Source organism: Mustela nivalis (genome assembly GCF_964662115.1).
Source record: "Mustela nivalis genome assembly, chromosome: 7".
NCBI lineage: Eukaryota > Metazoa > Chordata > Mammalia > Carnivora > Mustelidae > Mustela > Mustela nivalis.
In genome coordinates, this window is record NC_139026.1 from 142,357,493 (window position 1) to 142,372,210 (window position 14,718).

At 58.6% G+C, this 14,718-nt stretch overlaps 1 protein-coding gene across 13 annotated transcripts in view; it reads right to left on the minus strand.

Moving 5' to 3' along the window:
* The window catches only part of PFKFB3 (6-phosphofructo-2-kinase/fructose-2,6-biphosphatase 3), a 73,485-nt gene that overhangs the window by 13,700 nt on the left and 45,067 nt on the right, over window positions 1-14,718 (minus strand). For 9 of the 13 annotated variants that reach the window (XM_082738749.1, XM_082738751.1, XM_082738747.1 and 6 more), the window contains exons 2-7: window positions 4,501-4,626; window positions 3,504-3,600; window positions 3,071-3,137; window positions 2,769-2,843; window positions 2,369-2,425; window positions 131-255 (exon numbers count right to left, since the gene is read on the minus strand). In XM_082738749.1, coding sequence (XP_082594875.1) covers window positions 131-255; window positions 2,369-2,425; window positions 2,769-2,843; window positions 3,071-3,137; window positions 3,504-3,600; window positions 4,501-4,626 — 547 coding nt within the window. Of the gene's footprint in view, window positions 1-130; window positions 256-2,368; window positions 2,426-2,768; window positions 2,844-3,070; window positions 3,138-3,503; window positions 3,601-4,500; window positions 4,627-5,562; window positions 5,608-10,954; window positions 11,455-14,718 lie in introns of those variants that run through there. The other 4 variants (XM_082738744.1, XM_082738745.1, XM_082738739.1 and 1 more) reach the window with 2 other exon arrangements.

The following is a 14,718-nucleotide window of genomic DNA, read 5'->3' on the forward strand; positions in this document are numbered from 1 at the left end:
CCAAGGATTTTTTTTTTTTTAAAGAGGTTTTAAAAGAGCTGATGAAAGTCTCCAGGAGCAAGCACTTTGTGGGGACGGCAAGAAATCACTCAAGCCGGGGACTCAGAAACGGTCACGTCTTGGGAATTACCGATCATATTTGTCCGGGTCGAGGGGCTGATAGCTGGCTTCGTAGCAACTGATTCGCTTCATGAAGTCGTCCATAGCCTCCGCTGAGTTGCAATCTTTGTAATCCGGGCTGGAGATTTTAACCTCCTGTAACACCACAAAGAGGCAGCTGATGAATCATGCTGTGAAGGCTCTCTGCTTAGACGAAGCAGGATTTGAGGCTTGCAAACCGGGAAAGTACAAAGCAGCTCAGAATAATGATGACCGTACCCGGCATTTAAGAGGAAAAAAAGAAATAACACCAGGGGTTGAGTCAGAGCCCACAATGATTACACTGGGAAGCACCCACGGGAGACAGAGGATTGCTCCCCAAAAGGATGGAGATAGGAAATCCACAAGGATTCTAAGGAACACATCTGAATGGGGCACGCTTCGGGATCGACCCAGTAGCCAGGTCCCCACCAGACTGCCGACCCTCAATTCGAGTTCCGGATAAGCATTGGCGGCGTTCCCCACACCAACAGCAGCCTGCTGGTGAGCAACCACCCATGGGGGGCACCACAGGCTTGTAACTGGTCCCCAGTTAGGCTTCTCCAATTGGACCACACACCCCGTCCTTTCAAAGGCTTGCTCTCCTGGGAAGGAAGTGAAGCAAGAATGACCCTCAGACACACCATCTCCGATAAGTGACCGGTCTGAGCAACGGGACAGATTGGAGGGAAACTCAGAATTTGTTAACGCAGGTGTTCTTTTCCCCTACAACGTCTAGCACTGCCACAAGAGAGGCTGGCACTCTTCAAAAACCCAAGTTCAGTGGGGGACTAGTGCTTCACGGTGCAGAGTCTCGCTCTGGGAAGATGAAACATTCTGCCCATCAGGAGCTGGTGGGGAGGGGAGGCAGGGTGACCGTGGCAACGGAGATGTGAGCATGCCGAATGCCCACACGCTGGCACACTTGCACGGGTCAGACGGCCAGTTTGGCCTTCTGGATATTTTACCACAGTGAAAAACGATCTAAGTTCCCAAATCCCTTTCCCCCTAGCACGGCCACCGCAGACAGTGCCATGGAAGGGCCTAAGCCCTACTCCAGGACTGAAGCAGAACCCTGGGTTTCTGAAATGCGGCAAATGACAGGTGTCTCAGTGGAGCACAAGGTAAGCAGCGAGCTCACCGCGGAGCACGTGGAGACACTCGCTGCAGAAAATTTAGTTATGTGCCTGCCCGAGGCCTCGCTACCAAGCGGAATAGCAGAACCAAACCCAAGAAACACAGCAAAACCCTTTGTTCAGATCACAGCAACTTCTGTACTACGTCCCCATAATTTTGCACCTCCTCCTTTGGACACGCTGAACTAATCCCGACAGACTGTCCACAGTCTGAAGAGCCCTTTCTGAAACATAAACGCATTTCCCAGAAACACTCGTAAGTATTCCCACCGCCTCGGAGAAGAGTTGCGGTACCAGAAGCCAGTGACTCCCCAGCCACTCTGCGTACAGCCAACCAGAGCATCCCCGGCGCAAGCATCAGCCCTGCTTTTCATTAGAAACACGCCAGATTCTCCTGTATTTAAGCTGGAGAGAAAACTGTCTCCTTGGGAAGGTGACCTGTGGTAAAGTCCTTGTGGTAACTGTTTCCATTTAGGATGTATTGTTCTCAAGCGGCAGAATTTAAGAATTGATCAAATTAAGCTGCCAATTGCCCTCAGCTGATCTGGGCAAACCTCCCCCTCGGCACCAGGAGAGAAGGGAATGTCACAGATACAGAAGCGGGAAGACTTTTACTGCCTCCATTCTTCCCACAGCTGGTGGCTCTGCCTTTGAAGGGGGCCGCGTCCTATGGAGTTTTACTTGGTCATTCTTACTAAGGACCGTAACAGCTAAAGACTCCAGCCCACTGCCTCCTTCCCCATCTGGAGGGGTAAGCTGCCGTTTGTCCTAAGCAGCCCTGTCCCCCCGTCCCCCGCCAGGCTGCCAAGCTACTGCCACTCACAGAAACTGTGCTCAGTCCCCTGCGTCATCTCTTACGTCCCACAAAGACTGCTTTCTGGCAACGGTCTGCAGGAAGCCCAGATAAAGCCAATCCAGATCAGAGAACACGCTTCTAAGTTAAATACCACTTCCTGCCTCCCTGGACCCCACCTCTCACACAACACCAACGAGCTGCGAGAGCCCTCCATTCTCAGCGTCTGGTTATTGCTCTCGACCCTGGTCCCCACTTTCCTCTCTCTGCTGCCCTAGACGGGGGTCCTGCGCGCTCTTACCATGATGTTGGAGGCTACAACCATAGGGTCGTCGCACACAGACTCGATGAAAAACACCTGGAAAGAAGCAAAGCGAGAAGTTAGGAAACAACAAATGTGATTAACACGAAGGGCGGACCTTGGTGTCACTCAGATGTCCCCACATCCGAGGAGGAAGGACCCCACTTATCAACACCCAGACACATAAAAGGAACCACTTGCTCAACCCCAAGTCCGTCACGCTCCCCGCTCCCCAGAGGAGCCCCTCAGAGCCCCCCAGTGAGCGCCAACCTGCAGGCAGCAGGGCAAGGGCAGTGGGAGTAAAGAACCAGGGCCCCGGACACAGGAATCAGCCCGTCCCCGAGGCGCGTGCTCTCCCTGCTCCTATGTACTCCGGAGCAAGGCAAGGAGTCTGGCTCACCTTGAAATCATTTTCTTTGGCAAAATGAAGTATCATGTGTCTCCTCTCTCTGGTAGTATTGGTGGCATCGAAAACCTGATGGGGAGAAACAAGAGTCTGCACCCAGTTCACTACCTTCCTGGGTCCCTGTGCCACTCCAGCCACCCGCTTCCCAAACTCTCATGCTGAGGGCCCCTGTCCCTGCTGGAGGGGTCCCTGCAGTGGCTCTGGGCACTGCTCTGGCCTGTGTCTACACCTCCTTCCCTCCAGGGCACCATCCGGCTACGGCGCAAGAGACCGAGCTGGCAATTCCCCGGACTCACCGCAATCTGGCCCCCCTCCTTGGTCAGGTAACTTTTGACGTCCCTCAAGGCAGCGAGCGCGCACTGCCTGCAGCACAGAGAGAGAGAGAGAGCGCCTGCCTCAGACCAGCCCGGCCCGCGGGGGAGGCCCAAGCGGCCCCCCATCATCGTAAGGAACGGAGCGACCGGCCACTCTGTCACTGAGCTGCCAGCCGCGGCCCCACAGCCCCGCTCTCAGGGCCACACGGCCGCTGATCTCTGTCCGCCGCCCGCTGAACCGGACCCCCGGGAGCAGAGCAAGCCGGAGGCCCACAGAGGCCGAGGCCCATCCCAATTGGCTCGCAGAGGTGGGCCCGGACCTCCTCCCCCACCCGCGTCCCCTCTCTCTTGCTGAGCCTGCCCTCGGGGAGCAGCGCAGACCCATGTCCCAGCCCCCGCGGCCACCAGGCCTTACTTGCGCACTTTCATGGCTTCCTCGTTGTCAGGACGGAAGAAGCTGTAAGAGCTGTACTGCTTCACGGCCTCCCGGCGGTACTCGCCAACATTGAACACTGCAGAGGCAGACACAAGGACCCTCCGCTGAGCCCCAGGGATGAGGGAGCCACACACACAATCGGGGCAATCACGCCGACACACCAACGCCAACCTGAGCACGACGGCACTAGGACAGGGACACCGCACAGCAGACCCCGACTGGCAGGGCCGAGAGTCGGGAAGGCAGCCCAGCCTCCCCAGACCCAGGGCTGCTCAGGGTGGCCCGCCTTCCCAGAGCTGGTCTCCCACCGCCCTGGGGCGGTCCAGCTTCACGAGACCGTGCAAAGGGGCGACAGGGCAAGGATTTCTGTGCCCGGTCCCCAGCAGAGCACGGGGTCTCACGCTGCCTGCAGGGTCCAGGTCGGCTATTCTCCTGCTAACCCAGCACCCATGCCCGGCAGAAGCACAGAGCCCCGGCGGGCACTCACTGAGGACACATGGCACTGGGCACTGTGGGGGATAGCAGATGCCAGAATGAGTTCGGCCAACCCCATGACCCTTGCCGTGTTGTTGGAAAGACCAGTCAAAAAAAGGTAACCAACAGCCTAGAGCACAAGGCATAGAGCCCACGACAGTCACGGAAGACTGTCACAACGAAGTGCTATTGGAACTTGAGAGGCACGGATCCCCACAGACTCTGGGGCCAGAGAAGGCTTCCCGAAGGAGGGGAGAGCCGAGCTGGGCAGCTGGCAGGGCAGGGGCGTACGAGAGAGCATCGGGGAGGAACATCCCAACACAAAGTCAGGGAACGGATACAGCGTGGCGAGTGACACAGCCAGAAAGGGACTCTCACAACCACTGGGGACAGCCCCACAGTGGCCCTGCAAGGTCCCAGCAGCCACTTTTTCCCGGTGTCAGGGGTCGGTGAGCAAGACGGCAGAAACCAACGTGACCAGAGCCCGGGCCCGTGGCCTCACCTTTCGTGGGCACGCCGATCCAGTTGAGGTAGCGAGTCAGCTTCTTGGAGATGTAGGTCTTCCCGCGGGCTGGGAGGCCCACCATGACGATCACGGTGGGGGAGTTGGTCAGCTTCGGCCCACAGGCTGTGGGGAGCACAGAAGGCGTGAGCTGCGGAGCAGTGCACGCAGGTGAACAGAATCCCGCGCCCCACAGCGAACTGGCAAATTCTGCAGAAACTGTGATTTCATTCCCACCTCAAAGCCCTGGGTGTCTGACAGTCTAGCGGGGCTGAGACCATCCCCTGTTGACCACAGGACCCCCCACACCCACCCAGTTACATGTCTCCATCTTGCTTTCAGGTCATGGGTGGCAAGGGCTGTCCCAACCCCAGATACCAGCCCGATCCCTGAGGGCCCTAAACCCAGCCAGGAACCTCGTTATGAACCCCACAGCAGAAAGCACTTTGTGGGGGAGCATAAGGAAGGAACCCCCCCCCCACCAACACCAGTGAGGGTGAGGTTAACAGTAGCGGAGGTGTTTCAATACGAGATAAAACACCAGGGAGAGAGGTTTCCCCTGGGTTTTAAGAAAGGAACCCAAAGAACCCTGTTCTGGACATTTAAGGGGTAGTATTTCCTTGGGGGGTGTCTTCCCTTGAGACTCTAAGGGGACTCCAGTATCCTGATGACAGAGTGCCAGCGGCCACACCTGCTGGGAGCAGGAGACCGGCCACCTGCGCACCCCCACCCAGCCCAGCAACCCTGCCCCGGCTTGCCGGCGGCCACAGTCAGGCTAGCTCTCCCGGTCAGCTACGTGCCACTGCTTCCCGGACACTGGCCACATGGATGCAGGCAAAGCTCCTGAGAGGAAACCCAAATCTAGGCAGAAGTCAGGTTGAGACAGGGGCCTTGTCTCAGAATTTCTAAGCAGGCAAGTGCCAGATGGCGAAGGAAGGAGAGCCACCAGGCCACCGACAGGCACAGGCTTGAGGAGGGCACACACACCCCCAATCTGGACGCCCCAGCACGGTCCCATGCTCAGCCTGTGACCAAGCTGAGATCACAAGTGCCAACAGCCACCATGTCCTTCTAGGAGCTGCTCCCCGGACCCGTGGGCTGTGAGCAAGGAGGAAGGAAAGAAAGCACGGAGGGGGCTGCTGCTTTCATGGGGTAGACCATCGGCGACCTTCTCCATGCAGAGTGACGAGGAAGAAAGGCCATCAGAAGCCAGGAGACGTTCCGGAGCCACAAAACCCCTTGACTCCCCAGCTCCCAGGGGCTGGAGACAGACAAGTGTGTAGAAAACAGGCCAGGATGAGCACACAAATGGAGCAAGGGAGCGCCCGTGGGCTTTCTGGAGTCCAAGGAGCAGGAAGAGAAAGGTGATGGCCTTCCCGAAAACCAGGAGGGACACAAGACAGACCCTGCTGTTTGCGCTGTGACAGCTACAGGTGACTCACGAGAAAAGTCGGCTCCCTTAGGCCCGAAACAACATTCGATCTACTAATCCTTTGCCCAAGCCCACCCCGGCTCTCCTCTCTCGTATCCGAGGTCTCCACCATGCCACTGCTCCCAAGAGTATCGGGACAGGCGGGGACCAGCGGACGCGCACTCTCCCCCTCCCTTCCTCGTCCCCCCTCCCCCGCCCCCGCTGTGCACGTGCACGGGATACTCGTGATGGACTCATGCCAAGTAAGTGGAGACAGAGGCGGACTGATTTATCAAATAGGGGATTAGTTCTACTATCAAGTCGTCCGAGGCACAAATCCCTGGCAGTCCATCCTTTAGGAGGAAAAAAGCCATATGGAGATGGCAGAGTAAAGATCTTAAGCCAAAGATTGAAGTTAAATCTCAAGCCCAAGTAAGTCATCACTCTTTTACTCGGCAAAGCAGAAGCCATCCCCCCTATTCCTTTGGCTTCTCGTACAAGATTCAGCAAAACTGCGAGAGGGGCCGCAGCCATGCCTCCCTCCTGGCACTCCAGGGTCTCAGAGCAAGGAAACCTTTCGACTAAACCTGTGAGTCTTACTCTCTTCCCTCCCTGCTCTTTTTTTAAACCCACAGGTGATCTCAAATGCCTTCATGCTATCGTCGCCTGCCCCTGCCTCAGTCCCCCCAGGCCCTCGGTTTCCTCTTCCCTGCAGACCTTTATTAACCCACGGAAGAAGAATGCCTCCCTCTACCTGTCCTACCACACTCCCTGACGCTCTGCTCTCTCCTCCTTTCCCCCAACAGCATTAACACGGAGTTTTCCCAAAAGTTCCTATGTGTTTCATTTCATCTTATGCACATGTGTAACACTGTAACTTCTTTTTGACCACGCCCCCCCAGCGTTTTTATACTCCGATGTATTCGGATGTCCACATCAGCATGTTTAAGGGGATACACATATGTTCACTGCGTTAAAGGGTAAAAGACGGCTGGGTTCACAGACTGTAAACCCCCTGACTGTGGTTTATGGGGGAGGGGGATGGAGCCTGGCCTAAAAGCCTCATCCAGGGTTAAGGCTGACACCTGAGCAAGAGCTCGCAGAAAGCCCCCACGTTCCGGGAGCTCACGCTCTACTCCTGTCACTGCATTCACTCATTCACCCAACGGACGCACATGCCGGGTGCCCCGCGAGCTCCAAGCATTATGTGGCCACAGTCCCTGTGTGGACGAGCACCTGGTCCGGGGTGGGGAAGAGACGGAGTACGAGCACATAAATGCAGAGTCATTTTGGAGAGAGGAGCACTGGCGCTGGGGCTGGACGTGGCCAGGGGGTGAGTCTGCACTGGGCAGCCAGAGTCTGCGTCCCTGAGGAGCACCTGCCCTGAGGGCTGACTGTCCACGGCCAGTCACACCGCTGTCCCGGCCCGTAACGCACACTAGCCAGTAGATACAGCAAAGCAAATGACAACCCGGGGGCCAGCTGCCGAGGGCAGTGAGCGAGCACCAGCCTATGAGGTGACCTGCGGGGTCAGTCCTAAAAATGGTCAGCTAGATGGGCCAGGAGAAACCCCCTGACCCTGCACAGAGGCTGCATCCGAGGGCTCGGGTTCTGGCCCTGCTCCCCAGATTAAGTGACTCACCTCTCGGAGAGCGTGTAACGCACGGACACCAGCAGGCACTCAACAGCTGTCCTCACCCACCACACCGACACCCACAGCCCACACTCAGAAAAGAAACCGGTGGAAGACACTTCACTGTTGCTCCCCTACCTCCTTCCACCCAAAGGCACCCCACCAAAATGCCAACCATCAGAGATGCCGAGTCACTGGTGCTCTTTTCTGCAAGCAGGTCATCGGGCTTCGGTGCAAAGCTCCAGGAAAACGAATGGAAGGGGTGTTTCAGACGGCGGGCAAGCTGTGGGTGCGGCCGGGGTCAATTTCCAGGCGGTCCCGCTGGGAGTCCCCCCCACCCTGTGTCTACAGGAAGGTTTGCAGGAGCAAAGCGAACACTGTTCGCGAACACCTGCTGTGAGCCCGCCACCTGAGAAGGGCTCGCTGGGAGGGTTTCATGCGCTTGGCCCTGGGGTAAGAGAAGGCAGGCCCAGAAAGCTCTTCTGTCCCACTGCTGGATACCAAAGCATCCATTACTTTGCATGCACGCTGTAACTCGCGCCTAACTAAGCCTCGGCCACCGAACGGCCCTCCTAATCTGACACAGCCTCTGCCAGGAATGGGGCGGCACTGGGCATTTTAGTGAATCATCGGACAACCTTGGGAGGCAAGCCCTTGGCCAAGCTCCTAGGGCTCTCCATGTCTTAGTCTCCTTGCCCATGAAATGGAGGGATGCCTCGTGAAGGTTCTTGGGAGGAGGACGAGGTGAACTACAAGGTCCTAAACGCACTGCTCGCCCTTGCCTGCCTGTCGCTTACTTCCTGGTCAGGTGCTTCCTGGTCAGTAAGTCCTGGCACGGCTTGCAATGGAAGGAAACTGCAGGCTCGGTCAGAAGGACTTATCACCACACGGGTGTAGCAACAAGACACCCAACGGACGTGCTTTAGACACAGAAACATCGTCAAACGAGCCCATCTGGAACTTTCTGTTGTCTGCTCTCTGTACACGAACAGTACTGTTCACCATGCCATCTTTCTACTGAGGAGTTTGCCTCCGACCCTCAATTAGGACACCCCTTAGAAAGACGGTTAACAGGGTTAGAAGAAAACCCACCCAAGTTTTCAAATACCATTACAGAAGGGGAGGAAGGTGATGGGGGAGCGAAGGGAAGCAGGAAAGATGCTCCGAAAGCAAATACCCCCTTTTCCCCATTCTGCTGAGAGACAAATGTGATTTTTATCGACCCAGAAAGACACCCCGATGATACGATATGAAATAAGGTCATATAATAAATACCCAGGCTTCAGAGATTTTATAAGGAAGACTGTGTCTGAAACTACACCCCAGAAGCACACACCGGGATTCCAGGAGGGGGCGGGGACAAGAGACTTAATCCACGAGCTTTAGCCCCCACACCCCTCTCCCCACCCCAGGCACAAACCAGGCTCTAATGGTTCTCACAGGGATTTTAGGCAAATCTCTCATCTGCGTGTGAGACGTGCAGACTGGTAGCATCTAATGGATGTGTCTCTGGACTCCGGAAGAAGCAAGCATAGTTGCACACTTGTCTCCCCGATTCTCACAACTGAGAGAACCCTAGCCAATCTCAGAACTTCACACACCCCCCCCAAACCTCGGGGAACGACTGAATGTGTTCACATATGTACACACTTACCTACAAACACGTGTGTACATAGAGAACCCACCTGTATTTGTCTGGCCAATTGCAGTTTACAAAGGGCTCCAGAAATACTGGTTTTATTCAAACGTCCAAAAGGGTGGGGTTTTTTCTGCGTCTCGCCATGGCCACCTCTCCCTCCCTATTTAGGGCGCCGTATTCCCCACTATTGATTGGGGAATCCTGTGGTCAGCCCCAGCATAGAAGCTAGTTGAGAGTTTATCTGAAAGGGCTGGGTGCCAGAAACAGACCTGCGAAGCCCCGGCTCTTGGCTACCTCACAAAGAAACCAGTTCTTAAGGCTTCTGTGGCCCAGGTCCGGCAGAGGGGATAAGCTGGTGGAGAAGCAGCCCCCCATATCGGGAGCACCATGCCAGGTCCCCATCACCAGGATGACCTAGAAGCACCCCAGAGCCAGCTCTCCCCGCCTCCTGTCTGGGGCGGGAGGGGGTGTTGGTGATTCAGACCTGGGCAAAACCTGAGGTGGCAAGATGTCACCATGGTCTCAGTGACCATCCCCTGGGAAACGTGGCAGCAGTAGAGGCCAGCAGGCGGCTGGCACTCAGGAGCCGTCACTGCCTAGAAGCACTCTGAGGATCTGCCCACAGGATCCCATGTTTCCCTTTCAGGGAAACCTGACCCTGTCTGAAGCAGAACACCCAGCACCGGACTGACCCTATGCACCCTCCACAGCAGGTGTTGCCTTGGAATCCCTGGGACCGCCCTTCTAATAGGTGCCTCTCTCCGCAGCTTAGGGACAGAGCCCACGGTAAAAGGTAAACCTTTCCAAAGCATGCGCCACAATGACAGGGCAGGAGGGAGAACCGCCAGCAAATTCCAAGCACAGCACGGTGGATTGTGTGCGTGTGTGCAGGTGCGCTCGCGCACGTGCAAAATGCTGCCGAATGTGCGGTCTCTGATCCAGGGATCCTCCCAAACCCAGGAGCACAGGCTCGGTTCCCAGCAGCCCTCTTCTCGCCCCCCCCCCCCCAGCAGGAACTGGACGGGGAAGCCAGGAGAGGGACCGAGGAAAAAGGGAAAGAAAATACACTGAAGAAAAAGGAGAAAGCGAGGAGACAGAGCGGGAGCAGACAGAAATAGAGAAGTGGGGAATAAAGATTCGCAGAAGAGAGAAACAGGAGATGGAAATACAGAGAAGGGACAGACCGATGGCAAGCGGGAGAGAGGTGTCGAGGAGGCAGGGAGGAAGGCGGGGCGCAGCGGAGGTAGCGAGGGCAGGGAAAGGGTGGGGGGAAAGACCCCCGCGTCCTTCGGCAGCGGTCGGCCGGGCTGGGGGACCGCCCGGGGTGGGGGTGGGGGCGTCCCTGGCCAAGCGTCCCCGCAGCAAAGGCTCCCCGCCTGGTTCCGCGCGCCGGCCCCCCGCGCTCCGGAGCTGAGGCCGGGGCGCGCTCGGAGTTTCCGAGGCCCCCGCGCTCCCGGCGCAGGCCGAGCGGAGCACGGCTGAGCGGCGGGCCGGGCCACAGCGCCCCCGACGCCAGCCGGGGGAGGCGCAGCGCCCGCGCCCCAGCCCGCGCCGTCCCCGCCCCGCGGCCGCCCGCGGGGAGGAGCGGGAAGCGCCCGGCCCCGGCCCGCGGCGACAGCCGAGGAGGGCGGCGCCCGGCCCGGCACGAGCGCGCCGGAGGAGCGCAGTCGGCACTACAGCGCCCCGCCAGCGCCCGCCACACAATGGCCGGGCTCTCCGCGCGGCGCGCCGCTCCCCTGCCGCCCGGCCCCCCGCGCGAATCTGCACTCACATCTGGGCAGCGAGGGGCGGTGGTCGACGGGGATCCAGATCTTCTGCACTCGGCTCTGAGTCAGCTCCAAGGGCATCTTCACAGCCTAGACTCGGCGGCCCTCCGCCCCCCGCGAACAGTTCAGACTTGGGGAGGAGAGCAGCCCGTCGACCCCCGAAACAAAGGGGAAGGGGGGGTGCGTGCGCGGGAGCGCGGCGCGGAAGCTCTCCCGTGCGCTTTTTGGAAACGTGCTTTGTGCTAAATCACGAACGCCCGCCCGGGGCGTGGGGCTCCACGGGCGCGGCGACAGGGCAGGGGGGTAGGGCTGTGCCCGCAGCTGCCGCCCGGCCGGACGCGTCTACTCGGGAAGCCACCGGGATGCTCGGAGCGCCGTGACAGCCGCGGTCCCCGGGTGCCGGCTCGAGCGAGGCCCTCCCCTCCGGCTCGCCGCCTCTCCAGCTCTGCTAGGCTGCCGCGCGCCGCGCCCGGGCTTTTAAGAGTCGCGACCGGCAGCTGCGCGCACGTCAGCCTCGGGGCGGGGACGCATTCTTCGGGATCCAGCCCTCTTCCACGTGGGGGGTGGGCCGGAGCCGGCCTGCTGCCGCCCCCTGCAGCTCAGCCGCAGCAGCGCGCCCCGCTGCTGCCATCCCGGTGGGGACACCCTCAACTCAGCTCTGGCTGAAAAGTCCCACTCGCTGAGCTTCGTCCTCCCTCCCCTGAAGATGAGTGGCCCAGCTTCCCAGAATAATGACCTCAGCGGCGCTGGGAAACAAGAAGCGGAGCCGTCCAGTGTGGTGCGTGGACCCCCGCAGCCAAATCACCTTGGATGCTGGTTAAAATGCATCCTGCTGACTCGGCCTCTCTGGGAGTGAGACCCCCCCCCCCAAAACTCCACATTCTTAACACGCGATCCGCGTTAGGCACCGTCAAGTTGAAGACCCGGGCTTAGAGCTACAGGTTGGACAGAGTTTGGGGGATTCGGGAGTGGGGGGTCTCTGCTACCTTAGAGAGGAAGCCAGAACGATCCCTTGCCGAAGCTGCTCCCTGATAATACCTGTGAGTCTCACCCACCACGACTCCTGCCACCCGCCGGGAGGGGGCTTCCCTGGTCCTTCTTCCTCGCCGCACCCACTTTCGTAAGTCCCCTGGAAACCTTGAGTTGTTTGGAACACTGCTCCCCCAATACCCAGCCCTGAGACCTAGAACCTGGTCGTCTCCCTGCCTCCCCCGCCCCCGCCTCGATGCTGAGAGACCCAAGGAGCTGGGCACCAGAAGGGGACAGGAAAGCCCCGGAGACCGGACTTTAATGGACCGAGTCGTCTTGGTCTTTGTGATCACCATTTACAATATTTTCAATATACCCTAATCCCTCTGAGCAGAAGAGTAGGGAAAACTAGAGCCTCTTCTGACCTGCAATTCATTACCTGACTGTAAGCCTTGGGAAGACTACTGGGAGATGGCACCTTCATTGGGCAGACCCCTAAAATTCATGACATTTATCCAGCACAGCTCACTTCTCTTCCTCGACATTTTGGGGGGGGTGGGGGGTGTATGTGTTTCCTTCCTCCACGGTCCTCGGGGTCCTGCATCAGCTAGGGACACGGGACAGTCGCGTGGTCAGGCAAGTGCCCACCCTGTGAGGATCCGGGGGGCTTTTAGCGGGGACTGCCGCCGGCATGGTGGTCTTCCATGCATGTGGCTGCTGCACGCCGCGCATCAGCACAGAAGCGGGGCCCTGCCTTGCAGAGGTGCATACCTCCCCCTGAGATTGTGCTGTGATTGGAAGGAAGAAGGCGGCGCTCGCTGAAACCCACACGCCGCAGAACAGTCTGCGCAGAGCAGAGCCTGCCACACGTCTCTCACGTCCCGCATGGCTCCGCCGGCCGCGCCCGCTCCCTGGCGGCCGGCGCAGCTGCTCCCGCCCCGCCCCTCCTGGGCCTCCCTCCCGGGTCCTCCCTCCCTTCCCCGCACCCCAGCCCGCCCAGGGGCCGGGAGTGCCTAGTGTCGCCGACCCGGCGGGTGTCCCGGACCCCCACTCGGGGCACCCCCGCCCAGCCAGGGCCTTCCCAACCCCCTCTCCGCACCCCCAGCCGGCCCAGGGGCCACGAGCGCCCCAAGGAAGCCCGCAGCGTGGGTACCCCCGACCCCACCCCGAACCCCCGCGTCCCCGCCGGGCTGGGGCACGCACCCCTCCCACCCCCCGCGAGGGCCCTCCCCAGAGTCCCGCTCTCCCTGACAGCTTTGCTGACTGTCTGGTTTCGGCGCTCGGGCAGCTGTTCAGAAACCCGAGTGCACTGCACTGGACTTGTTTTTCTGCAGCGGGAGCAAATGCCAGAGATGACACCCTATAACGCCCCAGGGAGAGGCCCACTCCGCTCCGGAAACAAGAGTGGGCTGCTCCAAAGAGAAAAACAGCAGCAAGCCAGCGCTGGAGCCCTGGGGAAAGTTGCTGGCTGGGGTTCCCGGGGTTTAGGAGGAAGCCCCCTGCAGCCGCACCCCTCTATGCTTGCACACTCGTCTCCCTCCGAAGAATCGGTGTGCCTGCTACTACCCCATCGGATGTTTTGCACACACAGGCAGGGCATGGGGACGAGGTGGCACTCTTCCAAGCTCCACGCTTGGGAACAGCTGTGGGGTCAGCCCAGGGAGAGTGGGGTCCTTGCTAGCGGGGGCACGCCTTTAATGTCCTGACCCAGATAATGTGTCTGGCAGGGTCCAGTTCTGAGGGCACCAGGCAGTGGAAGTTCCTGGGTAAGCACTGGCACATGCCACCGGACCCCTCTCTGGCCCTGCCTGTGTGTCAACAGTGCCTTGCACTCGTGTGTCCATGGCTACAGAGCAAAGACGAAATTCTTCCTCCTCACCACCTGCACTTGATAGTGGAACAGGCGAACAGAAGTTCACTTACTGCCCCCCGCCCCCAGATTCTGATGTCTAAGTGCAGACAATGTGAGACAAGGTGGCGTTCAAGGAGGACTTCACTCTTGAAAATAAAGCAAGGGGACAGCTAGAATGGGTGTGGCATTTGCAGCCCTCAAGTACATTAGGATAGTGTCCCTGTGAGGAGAAAACTGCCTCGTTGCAAAACTGTTTATAAACAACCCACTGCAACCGAACTCCAGGAATGTACTAGTTCAGAGTTTACGCATTTGGACATCCTCCTAACTCCTTCCCCAGCTCTGCTAATGGCTCCATCCTCTACCATCTCCCCGGCACCCACCTGGTGATTAAACATGCAGTCCTTTAGAAAAGGCTGCAGAGGACGTACAATTTTCTGTAATACAACAATATTTCACAGACAGGACAGCTCCAAGTACTGGGGGAGATTCCACGGTCGGGGCACAAGTAGGGCTATGTGGAACCTTCCAGTGAGTCAGCCCTTTGTGCTAATTGAGGAAGGGGAAGTTTAGAGATGAGAGGGGTTAAAGAACTAGGTCAAAGGGCAAGACTGCTGTTATTAACTCTGTTCCCGGACCCGACACAGACCTCTGACAGTTCCCCGGGGGGACTCGTGATGGGCGCAGTTTCAGCCCAGGGTGCTGAGTGGAGTCTGGTGAAGGGAAGACCGTTCTGTGCTGCAGACCTTGTCACCCAGAACAGCTGAGCCATTGGACGGGAAAGAACAAAGACCTTCTTGCGCAATAATGTCTGGTGCAGGTGCGTATAGAGAATTCTCTAGCGTGGCGGAGACTCAGAAAATGATGGTGGAAATGACTGCTGGCCAACGTCATCTAACCTTCACCCCTGCTCCCCAGTGGGGCTACACAACAGCAAAAAGCAAACCC